The sequence below is a fragment of the Geospiza fortis genome, unplaced genomic scaffold (assembly GCF_000277835.1).
Source record: "Geospiza fortis unplaced genomic scaffold, GeoFor_1.0 scaffold111, whole genome shotgun sequence".
Taxonomy (NCBI): domain Eukaryota; kingdom Metazoa; phylum Chordata; class Aves; order Passeriformes; family Thraupidae; genus Geospiza; species Geospiza fortis.
The window spans coordinates 3,646,840-3,668,044 of record NW_005054321.1 but is presented as its reverse complement, the minus strand read 5'-3'; the positions used below and the strand labels follow the sequence as shown (position 1 = coordinate 3,668,044).

The following is a 21,205-nucleotide window of genomic DNA, read 5'->3' as shown; positions in this document are numbered from 1 at the left end:
CACATATTCAGCTGGCTCTTTTTATGTCCTGGGTCTCAAACTGAAGTATTCAAAACCTGCAGAGTGGAATATGGTTTCTACAGGATTGGAAATTACTATTTTTCTGTGCAACAAGGCAGAAAAAGTGTCTGAGATTCCCAGCTTTGTATTATGGCTAAAATGCCTAGAAGATAATGTAATTTAACGTTGATAATTTCTGAAATATTTTCTTGCTCCTGGAAACTGGCCTACTGCATATGGCTCTATGAAAATGTAGAGGGGTTTGGTGGTCTTTCCTTCTTTCTTTAATTGTTCTAATACTCAGTCTTTTGCTGAAAAACAGCCAGATTACCCCAGACATCAGTGGGATTTGGCAGATGAATATCTGGATGCTTTTACTCCATGAATTATGAGAAATTAATAGCATTAGGAAAGGGAGAAGGGGGAGAAAGTAGCTTGGAAGTGTTTCAGGGTACTCTAGCTGGTTATGGGACTTCCTGATTTAGCATACAATGTTGATTTATTATATAAGCTTAAAACAACCTTGTTTGCAAAACAAAAGTGTTTCATAGGAAACAGCCATAAAACCACTCCTCATACTGCAACAGCATCTCACAGAAATGGTGAGCATCAGGGCCCATGGGGGAAACTAAGTTTACTGCTCATTTTTCATGACACTGACATTCTTGTTTTCATCCCAAGTAACTTTAGGCACTAAATTTAGGCCCCAGCTGTCTTTGGCTTCTGTTAAGCACTAGTTTTCCATGTCTTAGTTTGATGTAGTGAGTTTAAACTTACACTGCACATATTGGGGTTTTTTAAAGTGATCTTTCATCATCTTTAGAAATAACCTATTAGCCTCTCCAAGGTCAGAAGAGGCAAGGTATACAACTGCTGGTTAAAGGGGACAGAGAGGCTCCTTCACAAGGTAACCAGGCTTGCATTTGAGTTTGGCTCCAAAAGATGTCTTTCACTTCAGAAATATCATAATTATAAAAGTATTGATGGAGGTTTAGGGTGCCTTGTATGTAGCTTTAAATTCACTATCAACCTTTTAAAGGCTACAACCCTCAAAAAAGGCCTATCTTGAGATATTAATCCTTAAACATGGCCATGACATTCCTAGGTATCAGACAGCATGTTGTGAAGCTATCTTGGTAGTTTTCAAGGTATGCCTGTGGACATTAGCTATCATCACCCTGCATCTTAACTTGATATTCCTGATTCATCCGAATTTATATATCAGTATTTAGAATAAAACCATTTTGGAATTTTGTTGATTTTGTCTAATAATTACAGATGGAGCTTCAGAATGCTGTCATCTGCCTTTCCATCCTGAACAGGTCTTGCTATCACTTTGTTGATTGGTAGAGGAAGCAGGAGAGATGTCTATAATTCTGTTTTATAAGTACTTCTTTTTATCCAGCTTGACCCATGAACAAGCAATAGGACTCTGTCTATTTAATAGACTTCTTGTACCAAAAATCTTCTGTCTGGGCAAGAAGGCAATACTCAGTTGCCAAGTCTGGGAGAACATTTCTGTCATGTAAGAAGTGTGGAAGGGGCTACTCCACATTTTACCTTGTTGGCAGAACAAATAGCAAATGGTGCAGGAATGTTATTAATTCTACATGCTTGCACCAGTCTTGTACACATTTCTTTACTAGGAAATGCTGTGATTTCCTCCTTCCCACCTCTGCCTAGATCTGGAAGGGATTTCTCATTGCTACATCAGCCTTTGATTAATCTGACACATCAAATATGTGTCAGCCTTTGTGAAGTTGTGGGCTCTTGTTTATTCATGGAAGATTAAAACCAGGGAGGTGTCCTACTTTCTGTGCAGGTTTTCAAAGACCATTCCACAGCTATCTTGAATAACTCTGGATTAAGTGCTTGCACACCTGTGTGCAAGTGTGTCTAGCAGTAAGAAGAAGGGAGAACCTGGGACTTCCGTGTTCCATATGACATCTAACTTATTGCTTAGCCTTGTCTACTTTCATCCATAAGTAATGGAGAAGAATTGTAGTCATTCAACACAAAGGATATTAAAGTAAAAGTAATTAAACTTACAGGATATATTTAATATATATCTAGGAGAGCATGTATACTATTTTTCAGGACACATGACAGTGTACTAGGTTTGAATTTGTGATTGCATATTTTAATAGGTCTTTCTATATTGGAAAAGCTGGATATTGTTGGTTTCCTGTGGGATGGTAGGAAGATGGAGTGGTTGATCTCATTATTTTTCAAATATTTATTCCCCTTCTCTCTGCTTAAGCAAATTAATTCAGAAATATGTCCTTTATATAGTTTGCAGTACAATTAAGCTTGTCCCCTATGCAAGCCAGGAGAGGACATTTGATATGGTTAAACAGCTGACTATAAAATTCTAACATATTAACAGTTAAACCCAACAAAATTATGTATGGCAAATAAATTGCATAAGGTCACAAATAGTACTGACCTTGCAGAACAATAACCCTTATTTGCTTCCTAATTTCAGCTGGTTTGAATGGACAAGGTAGAGAGGGCATCTGGTAACTTTTTTCTATCCCACCCTCCTGCACAACTTGTAGACAATGTTGAAAGACAATTAATTAACTTAACTTAGACAGTGAGAGGTGTTCACTGGTGATAAGACTACAGTAAGAGTTTGCTGCCAACACTTTTACTGAAGTTATTATCCTATAGCCAAAGTACTAAATAAACTTGTGTGCTCCCATCAGTTGCTCCAGTCTGTTGTCTAATTTTGCCTATCCACTAAGGGGTCTGGGTAACAAAGGTATCTCTAGTAGAAAGAGCTGCAGCTAGATGCATCAGCAGTGTCTCAACTCCAAAACGTGATGAGTATTTTATTTAGAGCTTGATCAATGCAAATAGAAGTTCTTCCACCTCAATACAGCTGCTTCTCTGCATGCTGAAAGACAACCACAAACATATTGCTGAGTAGCAGTTTTAGGTACTGTGGTGATAGTGTTGAATTTTCTTAATTTGGATTTAAATAAATCAAAGGGCTGTCTGGGCTTTTTTTTTTTGTTTTTTTTCCCCTTCCTTTTAAAAAACAAAGGAGAGCAGAGGTCCAGTAGTGATTTGTTGTAAGCTTTAGATGAATCAGGATCTGCCTGCCAAAGTCAGGATGGAGTCATTGAGACTCACTCAGATGTTGTAGACAGATAGGGGCCCTTTGATTTGCTGATCTTTGACTTCAACAGATCCTTGTCTTAGCAATTCATCTTATTTCAAGTGCAGCAGACACATGTACTCATCTAAACTGCTAATGCCAATGTAAATGGCTGCATTCCTGAGGTGAAATACTGACAGGTGCAGCTCTTCCCTCTCTGAAGCCTTTAGGCTGAATGCCTTTAGGCTGCACTTATTGCTCTTAGGACTGCACAACTGGGAGTGATCTCCATTTATGTGCATTACCCCAGTGCAGGCTGTTTTCAGGTGATGTTCATGAAGCACACTCTATGCTCAATGAGACTAGAAATATAGCAACCTCTTTCTCACGGATGTGCTTGCTACTTGGCAATATACCAATGATGCAGTTATTCATCTGTCAGGATGACAAGTGTTTTACTTGCCTGGCTGGAGGGAGAGTGTCTTTTGGCACTTGTTTAAAATCCCTGCCTAAAATACACAGGGTCAGAGGGGAATTCAGCTGTATAAGGAGCAGCACGGGATGTCTTCAGTTGCTGAGGGTCGAAATTGGCTGGTCTCATTTAGACAGCCAGGCAGACTGGACAGTTTGGGCCTGTATGGACCAAAGTACTAGGAATTCAAACTAGAGTTTGCAGATGGTAAAAGCCAAACACAGAATTCTCTGGACTTAGTTTGTTGGTACCTTCCCAAAGATATCTGCAAAATTATTTAGAATATGCAGGAACATAAACATTTTCAAAGAAAAATCTGTTGTGGGGAAAATGGCTCTCCAAGTAGAGCAAGACCAAGCATAACAACAGTAGGAGCTGGCACACATTTCATGCTGAATGTGTCTTTGACCAGCTTTCTGTACCAGGACTGGGCTTTTCTCTATGAATAAATCTGCAATGCAAAGGAAATAGCTTTAAGTCTGGGCCCTTTTTCACCTGTGAATACCATGAGGCGCTAATGAATATGTAATGAATAACTGCCTTAATTAGACAGTATCTAGGCTGGTTATATACCCCGATGTGCTGACTTATGTGGCACAAACAAGCGTCCTTGCATTGCAGTCATTCTTCTGACTGCAGTGTGTGGGCTGAGTGACATGGTCACTGGGTTGTAGGCACATTTCCTTTCCTGTTCACTTGCATCCTTCTGTGCCATCCCATCAGAGCTAGTATCCTGTGATATTCAAATTTCAGTATCCTGAGATACTGAAAACAATATTCAGCTATAACCCCCAAATTCCAATATAAATTCAAAGCATTTTTTTTTTTGGCAGTTACTGTGCAGCCACATCATTTTGTGATCATTGTCACCATGCAACATCTGCTGCTGGTGGAAGGCTGGGGCTGCAGAGGCTGGGGGAGATGTTTGGGAGACTCCCTGTTTGGTGGCAGCTTGAGTGTTTGTAAATGTGAACTGAGCCTGAAGTCAGATTCTTCAGGAGAAGCACCTGAAAACAAAGAGTGGGCTCCAAACCCATGGCCATTCTGCTTCTGATCTTGCTGCACGAATTTAGTAAAACATCCTTTCTGTAGTGTTACTCTGGATGTAGTTTTCACTGGAAAAGAGGTTTCTAGCATTACTAAAAAGTTAGAATAAAATGAAAACAAATGACCTTTTATAGATGTAATTTTAATTTAATTTGACTGAGTCCAGTCAGATTTGGTGGAATAGAAGATGAGAGGTAAAGGTTGTGTCCAGGGCAATGGAAATGCAAATATGACCAATTTTCCCATAAATAACATTACAATATCCAAATCGAATTGCTTTTAACTATAGCCTCATTGTGCAAATGATCTTTCATTACTGTGCCAAATCAATTTCAATTAAGCCTGATGTGTGAATAATTCAGGCATGATATTTGAATGATGCATGTCCAGATGACAGTCTATAAGTGCCTGTTTGAGCAAGGTACAGGGACGTAGTATTTTTAAAGAGTTGATTTAAAGTAAACAAAAAACCTGCAATTATTACATAAGTGAGCTACATTTTGTCTTAATGCTTCATTAAGTGTATACATTACAGTATGCATAAATAATGGAAGGAAATAATCTAGGTCTATACACAGTGCCACTTTTGAAATGAGTTTTGAGATAATTTGGATAGTTCCTTGCAAGAGAAATTTAGTTCTGTAGAGCTACAAATATTGTTTGCTTTCCTTGATTGTGAACCTTTCTGGTTTTCCAACATTCTCATTCCCCTGCCTTGTGTAGTCATGGGACAGAAGAAAGAGGGTGGTAAGGATAACCAGGAGTATGGTATATATTGCATTTGAGAAAGATCAAATAAACCTGTGTTTAAAAAGGAATGAATAGAGGGGAATATTATGAATGTTGTGGGAAGTGAAAGGATTAATAACCTGTTTTGGAGTATGAGAATAGTACCCTAACCCCACTGAAAACCAGCAGGTTTTAAACCAAGCAATATTAAAAATACACTCACGAAGGATGTGACTACATTGCAGAACTTTCTGCCGCAACCTGATTTGTAGCTAGAAAAACACAAGGGACTTGAAGGATTGAAAAAAGGGTTTGAAAATTTCATGGAGATTTTTTGGCCATTCCCAGCAATCACTCCATCGGGTGAGCTCAAGAAGCTCTTAAACATCTGTGTAGGAAAGTGTCCTTCCCTGCAGACTTAACGCCTCTGTGTCACTCTCTGTGGCCTTTTTTGTGTGCTCTCTTCTAACACATCTTCTCTGCTGATGGTTACTGATTCTGGGATACTGAGAAGAGGGACATTTATGCAGATGCTGCTTAGTGTTAAGGTATGTTCCTTTCTAACTGAGTATCTTCCAAAACCTGAATGCTAAAAGGGTCAGGTGAGTAGTGGCTGGATTTTGAAAATGAAATTAAATACTGAAGGAATTCCTGACCATGAAACTTAGTGCTTTTAATTAGAGCAACATAGAGATTTAGGGGTGAAAGTCTACAGCACAGCAGCTAACCCATTGCTGCAGAGTTTGCATAGGTTTGTCACTCCTTGTTTTCAAATTAGGGCCAAGGCTGAAAACTGCAATTTTCACTTCTAGGCTCAGGGTAGAAGAATGTGTCCTGAAAACATTTTCTTTTGATTTCAGAAAGTAATTAGAGAGCTGAACACATTCTAATCCTCTTATATTTTCCTCATTAGATTTGGATTACTGCAGCCAAGCAAGGGGTGAAAGCTGGCACGTTCTTCTGGTCTATGTAAGTACCTTCTGTTGTCTGGAGATTTTAAGCTAATAATTCAGAATTAATTCAATATAAGTACTTATTAAGTTGTTTTCCTTTCTCTAATCATTTGGTAGGTTGGCGACTTTATCTGTAACTGTCTATTTGTGCAATGTTTCTGATAACCAAAACTGATGCTATTGTTTGCTGCTTTAGATTCATGCACTGACTTTTAACAGTTGTCTAAAGAAAAGATGTGTTCCTATGTGAAAAAATGCTGTCTTTCATTTTGAAGTGTGTTTTTTTGCTTCTTTAGTATTGCTAGCAATGTTTCTTAGTCCTCTGAGTGTGGAAGAATTCTTATTGTACTCTTATGTTAATTGACATCACCAGTCTAATTTACTTAAAGGTCTGATTCATTCATTTTACAATACAGTCTGTCCTTTGAGCAAGATACCAAATTTCTCTTTCCTAAGAGACAGCCTTGAGGATCTCTGCTGTTTGTTCTCTTGTTCAATGATTTCAACTTATTTTCCCTTATTCCTACTAAAATGTATCTTTACAACCAAAAATGAATGAATTTTGATAATTTTTGAGGAATTAATGTAGATCAGTCTTTCTATTACAGCTTCTGGCAGGATTGCAGGAGTAAAGAAAATGTTTAAGCTACAAGACTGAAGTAATAAGGGGATTTGACTATTTTTCTTTTGTGATTACTTTAGAAATAATATGGTTTACTGTTCTAAATGTCATAAAGCACATGGAAGGAATAATAAAACACACCACAATCTGATGATAGGTTTACGCTTGCAAGATGAAATCTGACAGAGCTCCACTCTGGTGCTCTACAAACTAAACTATAGCTACATAGTCTACATAAACACCCTGGCCAATGTATGCTTGGGGATACAAAATGTAAAAAAGGTGGCTAAGGACAGGTTGTATGAATGGCACTAGTAAGGGAGTGAGGCAGCCAATTTATGTATGATTGAAATATGTATGTCTTAAAGCTGTATTTCATTCAGTACACAAATATTTTGGGGAGAATTTTCAGGCAGACTTTCTCAGGAAAACAGAATTTTCAAAATATTTTAGTCAGAAATGAGTTAATTGAACTAATGGATTTTCTTTTTTTCATATTGCACAAGTAATAAAAATACAAAAGTTGGACAGTATCCAAAATCATTATTCCAGTTTAAAATTTTGCCTTATCTGCAAATTTTAGAATAAATTCTCATTTTTATGGTTTTTTACAACCCAAAGTTCACCATGTAGTTGGAGACTGAGGACTACTGTTTGTCTACAAGGCATTAGAAATGAAGGCATTTGCAAATGGCTGCTGCCATCTCTATTTCTCTTGCCAGAGGTTTCCAAAGAGTGCTGAATTCAGTTTATTGTGGTGACTGATGGTGGTGTCTGATTCCTGCCTTGGGATTCTGCTATTGGGCTAATGGATTCTGGACTGACTGTGCCATTGTATTAAAATGACTGTGTGGTCACTGACCTGCAGAGCTTTCCTAAGATGAGATATTTGGAACTTTAACATTTTCTAAGGGTTAGTCATTCTCATAGCATGAACTTGGCCTCAGCAGCCAAGTGAGAATGGCAAGCAAGCACTGTACAAACAGCAAAGTGAGATGGATCTGTTCTGCAGAGTGAGGAGCTGTCAGGGCCCAAGTCCCTGTGCTGCTGGCCTGGTGTTTCACATGGCTGTCTTCTGATTCACACCAGCCCAGCCCTCAGTGGCTATAGTTAAGGCAATGAAATTTTTCCAGTGTCTGGAAACAGGAAAAAGAAATACTACCAGAGCAGGGTGGTTTTTTAAACCTGTACTGATGTGGGCAATATAGTGGATTTTACCCATGCCAGCTATCCAATGGCAGCACAGATAAAGGTACATCTGGGTTAAAGCCACCAGAGTGGATCTTTTCTTCACTCCTGCTTGAAGAGGTAGATTTACTGCTTTGAGTTCTGACTACATTTGCAAACTTTTAATCATTTTTCTTTTGGAGAATGCAAACATTCAGGAGGTCTGATGTGATTCTGCTTGCAAATTAAGAATCAGTATTAAGCAACAAAGAAGATACAGCACGTTAAAAGCAAATTATACTATTATGATACATTATATTAATATTAAATTCAGTTCATAGCAAGCATTTTGTTGATGCCTTTTGTATTCCATGATAACATGTTATATCTTTATATTTTGTGGTCCAGTGTCATCCCCCATGAGCGCAGAATATTAACAATACTTCAGTGGTTAACCCTTCCAGACAATGAAAGGTAATTCACTTGTTATCTGCTGTTGGATAACTGCTAGTTTGCCTTCTCTTTATAAGTAGCTGGAAGAGCAATCAAAAATTTAATTCTGAAATTTATGTTTGTCTGTTACAAGCCATCACTGATTTAAGGATTTGTTTGGCTTTTTTGTTTAGTGTGAATTCTTTGGGATTTGGGGGTTTTTTGCTTGTTGGTTTGGGTTTTTTGGGGTTTTTTCATATCAACTTTAAACCATCAGCAATTTGATTCTTCCAAATAAATGTATGATATGAATTTATTTCTTACCAAGAAGCATGTAATTACATGGATTAACTTGCATTGTTCTTATCCTACTGAGCCTAATATGGTTTAACAACATTACAGGCAATGGCAGTTGTAGAACTGGACACCGAGCTCTAGGAAAATGTTGAGATTTTAATTATGAGTGGGCTTTACTGCACAAGTTCCCGCATGCTGCTGCAAGGCTTAGGCAAGCTGCTGTTGGGATTTCTCCTACAAGATTTAGAATGAGCATGCGTCCTCAGATGGTACCCCATGTGCCTCCTTGCTTGTGTTCTTGGGTTTAATAAAGCTACAAAACAACTAATCATGCCATGGAAACAGAGAACTGCTAAATAATTGTAGGATTCTATGACTGAGAAGCAGTTCCTTTTCCACAGAGCTAAGTCTCGTTGGAAAGCTGACTCTGTTTGACTTGACTCGCCTAGCCCGTGTTTTTATTGTGTTGTCAAAGGAAAGCTAACCTGAACAAGACCTTTCTTTCTTTCAGGCCTTATGTTTATGCCTTCTACTCCGAGCAACCAGATGCTGCTGGCCACAGATATGGTCCTTTCAACTCAGAGGTTAGCACAGATTTTTTTCCTACAGAAAAAGCAGGCGTCTCTAATACTTTTTTTTTCTCCTCAAAATATTGATGCTGCTCGGGAGTAACATTTTTAGCAAGTTTGTTTTCACCTGTTTCTGCAGTATGCTTCCCCTCTGCCAAAGAAAACAAAGTCATCTTCTAAAGGATTTATCACGTAAAATTCACTTCTGGGAGAAGAAACTGCCTCTGCCTTTCAGGAGGATATTTCTTGATGTGATACGATAATGCAAATGGAAAGATTTATTTGGTGAAGACAGAAGTATATTTGTGTGCAACAACATAATTTAACTTTCCTCTAACAGTTTATCCTTCTGAAAAGTAATTAAAATATAATACAGAAAATATTGAGATAAAATGTAGAGGAGAAAAAAGCTTTCTTTTAAGCTGACAGCCAGCAGTAGCCAAAGTAATGATTCCAGTCTGTCAGGAAATGTAAAAAGCTGCTAGTTCCAGTTTCATATAGGCCCCACAGGGGTTCAGAAAGCTTTTCCAATAATGTTCCCTCAGGACCATACTGTTGAGTTTGGAAAAACTTTTAAAGCACCATAAGGCATTTAAACGAAAAATTATGTGCAACATTCTGCAGTAGTTTACCCTCTTCTTTGACTTTGTGTAGCTGGCTGGGACTGATGGGCATTGTTTCCCCTGACAACACTGTCCTGGTGACAAGAACTTAGAGATAAGGCACTTGTCTGGGATATGTGGGGAGAGAAAGTAAATGCTCTACCCAAATATCCTGCTTTGAGTAGCTGGGATCTGACACCAATGACGTCTGACATCTTGCAATGGTCCCCTAGCTTCAGTGCAAATGCATGCCTGCAGATACCCATCACAAGACTGCAGGAGTTTATATGTAAGATTTTCAAAGGGTAAACAAATGTGTGCAATCTTCAAAAAGTGAAGAGTGTATCAGATGCCTACCCCCTGGAAGGCAATGCCAATCTGTTTGAGCAGCCAGGCACCCAGCAGTAGTTTCTTATTTGTTTGGTGTATATCTGCTGGCAGTTCTTGACAGTAGAAGAGAGCAAAGAGAAGCAGCATTAATACTTTGTAGTATAGTTGAGTTATTTGGGCTGTTTAAACAGTTTGCAGAGCTTAGTGGGTAGAGCCCTGTTGGAGCAGTTTGAGCCATGGTCCTAAAGCAGTGGGTGTGAGGAATTATTCCAAATCAGCACTGAAGGACCATGTTGGATAGACAGAAGCAGTCCTTTTTCTGGATAAGCAGGGGTTAAGATCTGCCAAAGCTTGCTAAATTGACAGACATTGATATGTGCCCATGTTGTCATTTGGCTCAGGAGTTGTGTTTGATTCAGTCAGGCAAGGTACTGGTAATGAGAGCTCTCTGATTTAATGATGTAGTTCTTAATAATGCTTTATAGTTCCTCTTAGTGAAATGTTGCAATTACTGTATGTGCCTTATGACTGAAAACTTTAATTTTATTTATCTGGATACAGCCACTTCCTTCTGAACAGAATGATGGAGCTTTGTCCATGGACTTAAAAGGGGAATATTAAGACAGTGGCATTGTAAATGTTCTTTCAATTGGTGGTGTTTAACAAATCTGCTTAGCATCCAATGTGGCAATCTAGTTTCAGGTTAATTATAAAGTGCTCAAAATAGGAAAACTCATTATAAAAGCAAAAAGCCGCCAAAGGCACTTCCTGTAGGGGGGCTCTTGTGGATCGGTATGTGAAGGTTGATCTCTAACTGCAAGGCAAAGCTTCAGCTCTTGATAAGTGTGAATTAATAGCTTATGAAAGGTTTGCAAATAGATCGTTTCATGTCATTTGTATTAAACACAAGAAGACCATGAAATTGATTTTTAGCAAATTGAGAACAGATGAGTAAGCAGAAGAGCATGTATGGGTTTGCATTTCAAACAGTGGACCAAACTTTGTGAATGGAAACTGAAGTAAATGAATACAGCTGTGTAAGTACACAGATGCTGAGCTTTGCTAGGGGCCTGGTTTCGGGATAGAAGAGCTAGAGGAAGCATTTTATATTGTTTCTCTTAACACTGGTTTCAGTATTTAGAAGCTATGAAATTTACATCATCTGGAAGAAAGTCCTCAAAAGGATCCCCTCTAGCTAATTCCTTGATACCAAGAGCATGACTTCCCTGTGAAATCATTTTTTTTCTTGTACATGACTGGCAGCAGTTAGACATTTGGAGTATTACTGACCATTTTTTTCTTCATGCAAAGGCAGATCAACCAAACAAAGTTTGAAAACAAGCTTGTAACAACTCTGTGTTATATTTACAATGGGCTTATTTCTTCTTTTGAAGAGTGAATATTTCATGCTGATTTTTCTTACTGCAATTAGTAGTTTGAGGAATAGTTATTTACCTTGAAAACCTCCAAATCTTTATTAGAATGAAGGGAATTTTTATTTGAGCTTATTATACCAAATAATGTTCCAAATTTATTTTAAATAAATTTAAATCTTAGAAGTTTAATGGCATCCAGATGGCTCTTAGATCTTCCCAGCACATGCACAGCAGCCTATGTGCAGAGTGTCTTAAGGCAAGAAGCAAAGGGACTTAGATACACTTAAAATTTATTGGTGAATTGCCAGTGTTTTTTATATAAATGGAATTGATATTATAACTAGTCTCCACAAGTGTAACTTTGCATATCCACTAACATGAATTTCAGTGTAAATGGGTTGGCTGTCTACTGTCTAGGTTTTGGGGTTTGGTGGTTTTTTTGGGTTTTTTTGGGGGGTTTGTTTTTTTTTTTTTTTTTTTTTGTTTTTTTTTTTTTTTTTTTTTTTTTTTTTTTGGTTTTTTTTGCTTTGGGGTGGGAGCATTTTATGGGGTTTTTTCTTTAAAAACATTTTAGGGGGTATTTCAGTGGGTTCTATTATGTTTTCAGGAGCAGTTGTGGAAGTTATAAAATAATATGCTTGCTTTTGATTTACTTCTGCCTTTTTTTTTCTTTCCCTCTGTGCTTCTGCAGTTGAACTCTGGTAGGTTGGTCCATCCAGGTCAAGAAGCAAAGCTTTGGCTGGCTGGTTACCCTTGTGATGTTCTGTAAGCGGGGAGGGATTCAGTTCCCTCCTCCATAACTCTGTTCTGACTCTTCTCAAGCAAGACTAAGAATTGGCTGGTTAATAAGAACTTGGCTTTTTTATTTTTTTTCCTAGCTAACTTTTTTTTACATAAAACATTCTAGAAATATACTACCATAAGAGCTCTGAAATACATCAAAATCTGGCAGTGCTAAGCCATTTCTGCTGCTCCTCTAACATGCTGTCTTGAGACAGTCACCTCAGTGTTCAGACCGCGGTCTCCCGCGCTCGCGTGTTTCTGGCATTGTGGAGCTCTGTCTGAGCCAATTCAGAGACAGTGAAATGAGAGTCCTTCCTTTCCCTGCCACTCCTCTCATCAGGACTGCACAAAGCTTGAAGCATTTTAGAAACAGAAAACTGGTGCTGCTTTATTAAAATGCCTTTCTGGAGAAAGACGAATGAGACTGGACTAGAATCTCCTTTCCAGCTGCTTGTGTTGGAAGCACTGAAACAGCATGGCAGATGGTAACATCTCCTTCTTCCCCTTCCCTGTTTATGGAGCTCTGTAACTCAACAACTGGGAGAAGCTGCCTAAGTACATAGAACTTAAATAGCATCATAAATCTCCAACTCTCCCCCAGCCCACTCAGCGTGCTCCATTGCAGATTGTGGTTTATCTCCTGGTAGGTGTCACCTGTCAGCTCTTCTCACACTATCTCGAGCAGCGCCAAGAGCCTGCGAGTTGTGTCAGCAAGAGTGGGACAGTTTAAGATTACAAGCAAGTTGATCAATGGGAGAGTAGTTTATTCTAGCTATATCTTAGTTTTTTCCTTCTACATTTTTTATTTTTCCTCCCATAAGTCTGTCCTAGGTAATTGTGCATTTAGGAACAATACCATTACCCAATGAGATGCCACTCTGAAACTGTTAGTAAATTAAATTCCCAAAATGCCTATAAAGCTGGTAATAAGGCAGGTAGCAGCACAGATTTCTCAGGCACTTCCACTAAGGTGCCCACCCAGCTAATCTGAAGCTCCATGTTAATCGAGTCTCAGCTGCATAGCTCTGATCTGCAGACCCCAAATAGCGGCAAATGGGGTTCTGGTGATTTCAGTGAGGTGCAGGGTGTGGCACACAGTAGTGGTACCTGCTAGTGCTATGGATGAAGGTACTTGATTTCACTAATTCAGCCAAAACATTGGTGTGGGAAACCTTGCAGAAGTCATTGAGACTGGACAGCCTCTAATACTCATACCTGAACTGTTGTTCAAGTGAAATGTTGCATTTCCACCAGTACTCAACCCTGGACACTCATTAAGTTGTGTGCAGTGAATTTTGCTGTAATTGAAATTAACTTAAATCTCAGTAATATTAATGGATTAATATTTGATAACTAATTACCCCCTATAACTATATCTTTTCAAACACAGAAACCCCACCTATCTTTAGAAACATCAATTTAATTTGCTTTTATGCTGTTTGCTCTTGTAACTGCTGTTCTGCTTTCAGTACAATTTGGTGAATTCCTCCTTAAAAAGGGGTAGATCCTAAATTGTCCAAAAGCCTAAACATTTGATAAGGCCATAGCATTTATGCTTCAGGATTATCTGGCACAGGTAGCTTTACTATCTGATGTGAGTTGAGACAGGCTTTTTTTCTGAGTCCAGACATCTCTCCCTGCCAGTACAGGAGAGTAGTTATGGCTCCCCTCTTACTCCGCCTAAGAGACCTAAGAGAAAGCTTCCTCCTAAGAGGAGACAGGAAAGACCAGTTGCAGCTCCAAAGAAAAGAAGAAAAGTACATAGAGTGGATCAATATTCTACGGAAACTCGTCGGAAGAAAGTAAGTTCCAAAAATTTATGATGGAAGTGCCACTTTTTAGGCACTAAGCTGTCTTTATTTTTTTCAATTTGGGAGTTCTCTCCATGCTTCAGGTTGGGATTTTGCAGCCAAAACTTTTATAAATTTACTGAAGGACCCAAAGGAGAGCAGCCAAACCAGACCAAGCCTTCTGGGAGCAGTGTTTTTCTTGTTTCAGACTGTTTGCATTAGGGAAAGTTATCTTTATAATATCTTTATTTTTTAAAACCCAGCCATCAGCTGGAGGCAATGTCAGAAAAATCTGGGAAGACACTACCACTGCTGCTGAACCTTCTGAACTATTACAAGTTCTGCAATATGTTGTAGCCTCCGTACCTCCCAGCTCATGGGACCATGGTGATTATTTGAGGTTTTGTGTCTAGTTATGTTTCCACAACATCATGGTTGTGGAAATATCCTGAAAATGTGACTAATAAAATCTAAAAGGAAAAGAACATTTGTTTTAAAAATACACATTTTAAAGTCATTTTGTGACTTTGGAGGGTAAGGAATTTTTCTTGCAGGATTTCTGAATGGTGTATTTGCAAGAGGTGGTGTGTAAGTCTGTTTTCACAAGGAAAACATCAATTAGAAATTGCTTGATTAGGAAAAAGTGCAAGTGGATGAAAAGAGTATTCCTTAGTGAACTGTCTTTATCCACCTGGCACTAACACTCTACATATTTCTCCTTTAAGCTAAAAACAAAAGCCTTTACACTCCACAGTATCCCACAAGAGGCTATAAACATTTTTCTCAAAGGATTTTTTGTGGGAATGTTTTTTGACTTGTTGCACAATTCAACTTTAAAGAGTTATTTTGAGACACATTATTTAAGTGTAAAAACATGGCAGACAGGGACACGCAAAAAAAAAAAATCACGTATAGAACCCCAGGAATTTTCCAGAGAGCTTTTAACATTTTAAGGTTTATTTGAGAGGAGAATTAATAACTACTATGGATGATATTGCTGTTACTCACAAATTTGCTGTTCCAAGAGATACCCTTCTGACATGAAATAGAGTAGAAATAATATTCCTAGTGATGTGAACATACGTTGCTCTTTTTTTTGCCTTTCTTTCTCTGAATGAAAAGGTCATCCAAACTTACCCCTAAAGAATTTTTCCTTATAAGTCAGATGTGAAAATTTGACACCATTATTTCAGAAAAAACCCCACTATTATGTAATATTTGCCGTCATATCTGCAAGTTAATCTTTTGATGCTGTTTGACAGCCATGAAATGCTGTACAGAATGGATCCTATCAATTATTTAAAAAAATTAAAAGTAAGATTCTTTCTTTCTTTCTTCCTTCTAATCAGACTTCCTCTATGGGAAAACTTGTGAGAGAATCCAGCTGGATTTTTTTTATGTTTCAGGTACCACACCCAGCACTTTCACAATGCTACAAAACTCTTTATTGTAGCACCATCCTAGAAATCCATGTATCTTGAAAGATAAAATGGTTCTGTACAGTCTTCCAAAGTCTTGATAATAGGTGAAGAAAGGTTTATGCTACAGCTTTATTTGTTTGCCAGTAAGTCTTAGAAATCTACATTTGGGAGGAGCTGTAAGAAAAGGTCAGATTGCTGAAGAGGGTAGCTAAACAGAACTATCACTTGAAATCCTTGAATTATTGTTGCTGTTTATCATCATTATTTCTTTTTAAAAGAAGACTCAAGCTTGCTGACAAAAGAAAATATTACTGGGAAATCTGTCTGGATTTCCAGCTTCCTTGAATATGTTTTGGATTCTGAGTAAAAGTTGTATTTGCTTATATGATTTACACAATATAAATAGACTTTCATAAATATGGAATTTCCATTTGTAGAAGAAACTCCTTGTATTGGAGGGTGAAAGAACGCTGAAACAGAGAATTTTCTTTTTTTCTGAACTTGAAGGTTTCAAAGTTTTAACTTAAATGACTACTTAGGCTTTCCTGAATTAAAATATTTCAAAATTTCACCCTTTGTCTGAACCACTTCCATATGTTGCAGAAATTGTTCCTCCTGTTCCCCACCGTGATTCCTTCTCCTGTAAGTCCCTTCTCTGTATTTATAGTGCCACATGAGAGTTGATATTTCCTGTCTCGTAACCTAGCAGACTCATTTAACATCTCTTCCTTAATGATTCAGGCAGAGGGAGAATTTCTGAACCATCTCTTTCTGGGTCACACTAACATGGTGTTTCTTTTAGAAAATTCTGCTGAAATCTATTTTTTTTCTCATCCAGAATTTATCATTCTCTTTGTCATTTGAAGGATTTTTTATTGTGAATACTTGAACTAGCCAAATCAAACAGACAAGTGAGGAAGAAGTTGCCATATAGTGACAACAAATGTTTTATTCTCAAAATCAAAAATGAGTCTTCTGCCTAAAATCTTACTTTTCCCTTCTCTGTGTCATGTGGTAAAAAAATGTTTCATTTTCTTAAGGCTGAAAACATAGTCCTGTGTCTTGCTTTTTTCAGTTTTTTGGGGGGCTTTGGGTTGGTTTTTTTTTTTGTTTGTTTTGTTTCTTTCTTTTTTTAATATATAAAAAAGAAACTTTAATGAAGAAATCACAGTTCAGTATCTGTCCTCTGGGGCCTGCTGACAATTTTGCCAGAACTGCCATTTGAGCTGTTGGAAACTCTTGGCTTTGAAGCTGAAGAACACTCACTCTAAGCCCCATGTGCTACTCAAGTGACCTGCCTCTTGTCATCTTGGCATCAGATGTCCTTTGAAGTGAATTGCATTAAGTGCCTTGGCATGTGAATCCCAAGTCTAACTTCATTTCATGCTCATTTTTTGACTAAACCATTCACATGTAATACTGTTTTCTTTTAAAGCACTGCTTTCTATCTATAAAAAACGAACTGAACCCCAAGGTCATATGTGTTTTTCTGCTATCTACACATTGTTTTATCAACTGAATACATGTTCATGGCAGGCCTAGGATCAGCCATTAAGACCCTTTGCTGTCTTGTCAGCATCTCAACAAGGCTTTCTTACAATGAAATCATGGTGTGGATATACAAAAGGAAATGGTACAATAATTGTAGGAGTAATAGCTCAGCCAAGGCTTTGCCTCTTGACCTGGATGATTTTCCCATCAGAGTTTTGCGAAAGGACCCCCATTTGTAGAAGAAGAAACATTGCAATGACAATTAATTTTTTTTTCCTTCTGAATATTTATACAGATGATGGTGAATCCCCTGAGAGAGATTGACAAGACAGTAGGACAACTAATGGATGGACTGAAACAATTGAAACTACATCGATGTGTCAATGTCATATTTGTTGGTGATCATGGTAAATTTTAAACCATAATATTTATGAGAAGATAAATGTTTAAGCAATGTAGCTGTAAATATAATAGGTAACCTAAATCAAAGTTCCATTTAAGATATTTTTGTGCTGATATTTTTTTCTGGTAGTTTAACTCTCCCCAAAAAGGCCAGTTGGTGTGGACGGGCCACTCAGCTCACCTGTTAATTGTCATCGAGATACACTTTTCTTTCATAACAGCGATCTGGGTATTTACTTCTTTACTCAGAGCTTTTCAAATCTTGGTGTTTCTGATAACACATCCAAGTGTAGCTCTCCATGCATGTATTGGAGGGCTATAATTTGCCTAGAGTAATCTTCTCATCAGTTTTTATGGAATGAAAAATTTAATAGCCTTGTTCTCCTGTACATGACAAGAATAGGACTTTAGATTGAGGTACTTCCATAGCAATTAGTAGGTCAAATTATCCTATTAGAAAAAAGACTGGAATATCTTTGTTATATCTGTGGAATATAAGACTGTGCCCCACTCAGATGGAAAAGTAATCAAAATAATGGAGGAAGGAGATAAAAGATATTTCATGATCAAATGTCATCACCTAAAAGCACAGATACTATTTGGTTGGTCTTATTCCCTCAAACATTAGAATAAACTTTGCAATATATGAAATAGTAAATATTAGCAAAGATAAAAAAGTTTTATTAAAGGAAAACCTGGGTTTGCATAACTTTTTAGTGATGCCACCAAAGGTCCTCTTCTTTTGAGGTCTTTATTCCTGACAGTCTCACATGAACTGCTACATCAACAATAAAATGGCATATGCCTCGTTTCTGGATGTCGGTAGAGGAGGGTAAGGGTCAGGAAGGATTTCCAGGGGTGGCAGTTCTGTGCTGGGAACCTCCTGTGGCTGGCAGTACATTCCTCCCCACCACAAATATCTGCAAGAGAAAATTGTTTATCTGCGGCTGCCTTAGAACAGACCACCAACAGACAATACCTTTTGTGTGCTATTCCTCTTAAAAACATTTGTTTAAAAAGAAATAATCCCCAAAGCAGAACATTAAACTAGAAACAGACTTTGATTTTTCCATGAGTTTAGTTTGGAGTTGAGTCTGCACACATGTTGTATGTGGTGACTGTTTCTACAATGCCCAGACTGGTATTTCTCTTGCATAGGCACTCCTAGTTGGAGTCCCACCAGTGTATTATGTTGGAATTAGATGGCTGTAAAGAACAAGTTTAGTCATCCAAAATGAAATAATACATAGGGTGTTTGGGGTCTCCTTTTTTTGCTGTTCTGGAAAATGTGTTTATTTTCAGGGTGGATTAATTTTGCATTTCCTTTCTGCAGGGATGGAAGACACAACTTGTGAAAGAACTGAATTTTTAAGCAACTATCTGACTAATGTGGATGATATAATTTTGCTGCCTGGATCTTTAGGGCGAATTCGCCCGAGGTCTAGTAATAACCTAAAGTGTAAGTTAGTTTAATTCCTGAGAACTAGACTCTATTCCTTCCTTGAAATGATGCTGTCCACAGAGTATAAATTTGCAGGGTGTTGGCAGGAAGTTCAGAGGGAATCCCGCTGAAGACAGCTGTTCGCTCCCTTTCCAGTTTGCCCTTCACAGACCCCACAGTGGTAGAACTGGTCGGGGGAGTGCTTAAAAGTTCTGGGTCAAACACCACTCTTTTATATCATGGAGGAATGGGAGCTCCAAGCAGTTTCACATGCCAGTTTACATGTCATTGTGAGTTTATTCATGCACTTTTCTCCTCTGTCAACTAAAGCTGTATTTGGGTGATCTCAGCACTGCACAGCTTGGATGGAAAAAAAAAAAGCATCTGGTACATTTTATCAGCTAATAGGAAACAAGTGACTTGTTAATTTTGAATTCAGTAGTTTTATCATACTTTTGGCATAGATGAGGATCATGTGGGTTTCTAAACAGCAACAGACTGGAGATGTTGAAGGACATAAGGAAGATTAGCACATGCATCCAGGGCCAATGTTGTCAGTAAAACTTGTTGCTATTTTGAACCATGCTTTTAGAAGTTTACCCTGACTTAGTGTTTGAGATTAACTCATCTTTGACAATAGGCTCAGGGCTCAGGCAGGAGTCCTCTGGTGAAACTAACTGTAATTTCAAGCATTTCAGACCAGCTGCCCTCCTTTTGCCTCCAGGGCAGCAGTACCAGGACAGGGCTTTGTGCCAGCGCCCTGACTGCTCTGGATCGGCGTACAAGGACAAACCTGGCTTTGCCAGCAGTTTAAGCTACCATGCAAACTGTGTAACTCATAAATAACCCATAAGTACCTGTGGTTTTTGCACCATATGTTTCCAAGAGTGACAACTTTTGATAGAGGGGAAGATCTGACATCTGGGATAGCCAAATTTTCCCTCACAACACTTCAAATACGCTCTGGGTCAGGACAAATTTCATAGAAAGATCCATCTTTGAAGATTAAATACTTCCAGAATAATAGCAAAAATCTTAAGAATGTGGAAAAACATCCGTAATACTGGTTTTTCCCTTTTTTTAGTATAAATTTTTTTTGACAGGTAAAATGTTTATAACAAAATAAATGCATACACAAATCAGTTCTTAGGTATTTATGCTCAAGGAATATATGATGAGTGTGTAAAGATTTGTTGAAAATAGTGCACATGTTATTCAAATTTTGTAGACTAGCATGAGACTGAATTCCTACACTACACAGTCTACTGAGAACAAATTTCAGTTCTGAGAAGCCTTTTTTTTTTTAAAGATCTTTCAATCCTTGTCTTTCCAAATTGTTGAGAAAAATAATTTTTCCTTAGAGAATGAATGACAATATGTTTCAAAAAGATCAGCTTGTCTGTGTGACCTCTGAGTCACACCATTGGTTTTCCCACAATAACGTTTTCCTCTTTTGGCCTCTGTGTGCAGCTTCCTAGTTTGAATATTTGTAATTGCTTATAAATCAGCAGTTTGACTGTTTGAATGTGGAACAAAGAAGCATGTTTCCTACCTTTAGAACTGGGGTTTACCTCCTTAAATGGCAAATTACCAAATTCTTTACTCTTTATTGCTCCATAATACTGTCTCAATACTGCAAACACACCTTTGCAATGCAAAAGCCTGCAGCTTGTGTTTTGAGATGCAATAGAGTCATCTCAAGCTCAGCAAGATCATGCCTTAAGCAACCAAAACAATAGTATTTGAACAAGAGATTTCACTTCCCATAATGTTCTTTTAGCCTATTTTTCCTCTCATAACTGAAAAATGTTTCCCCCACCCCCAAGAAGAGCACAGTTAGTATGGACTGTTACTGGGTTTGGGCTTTCTACCTCTTGCATGTCCCTTTAGTAGCTCAAAACCAAATCCAGAATATTTTACTGTTGCTTTTCACTTTCTTTGCAGCAGCCTGTGAAACTGGTCAAATGTAAAAAGTGACCAAAAAATGCTACATATTTATCTTCTCCTTCTAACAGAGTGCATTGTTGCATTCAAGTATGCTTTCAAAATTTTTTGAAGGAAAGTCATTGTGTTTGGGGATAATTTTTTATTTTAAAGTAAATTTAAAAAGACAAAAGTTTTGAAAGTATGTGTTTGCAGAAAACAGAATTAGTATTATCTAAGGCTGAGATTATAAAA

The 21,205-nt window shown here is 37.9% G+C and overlaps 1 protein-coding gene across 2 annotated transcripts in view; it reads left to right on the top strand.

Moving 5' to 3' along the window:
* ENPP2 (ectonucleotide pyrophosphatase/phosphodiesterase 2) overlaps window positions 1-21,205 on the top strand; it is a 57,969-nt gene that overhangs the window by 17,899 nt on the left and 18,865 nt on the right. For both annotated transcript variants that reach the window (XM_031056737.1, XM_005420696.2), the window contains exons 9-13: window positions 6,265-6,320; window positions 8,502-8,567; window positions 9,334-9,406; window positions 17,480-17,591; window positions 18,920-19,045. In XM_031056737.1, the coding sequence (XP_030912597.1) occupies window positions 6,265-6,320; window positions 8,502-8,567; window positions 9,334-9,406; window positions 17,480-17,591; window positions 18,920-19,045 (433 nt within the window). The remainder of the gene's footprint in view (window positions 1-6,264; window positions 6,321-8,501; window positions 8,568-9,333; window positions 9,407-17,479; window positions 17,592-18,919; window positions 19,046-21,205) is intronic.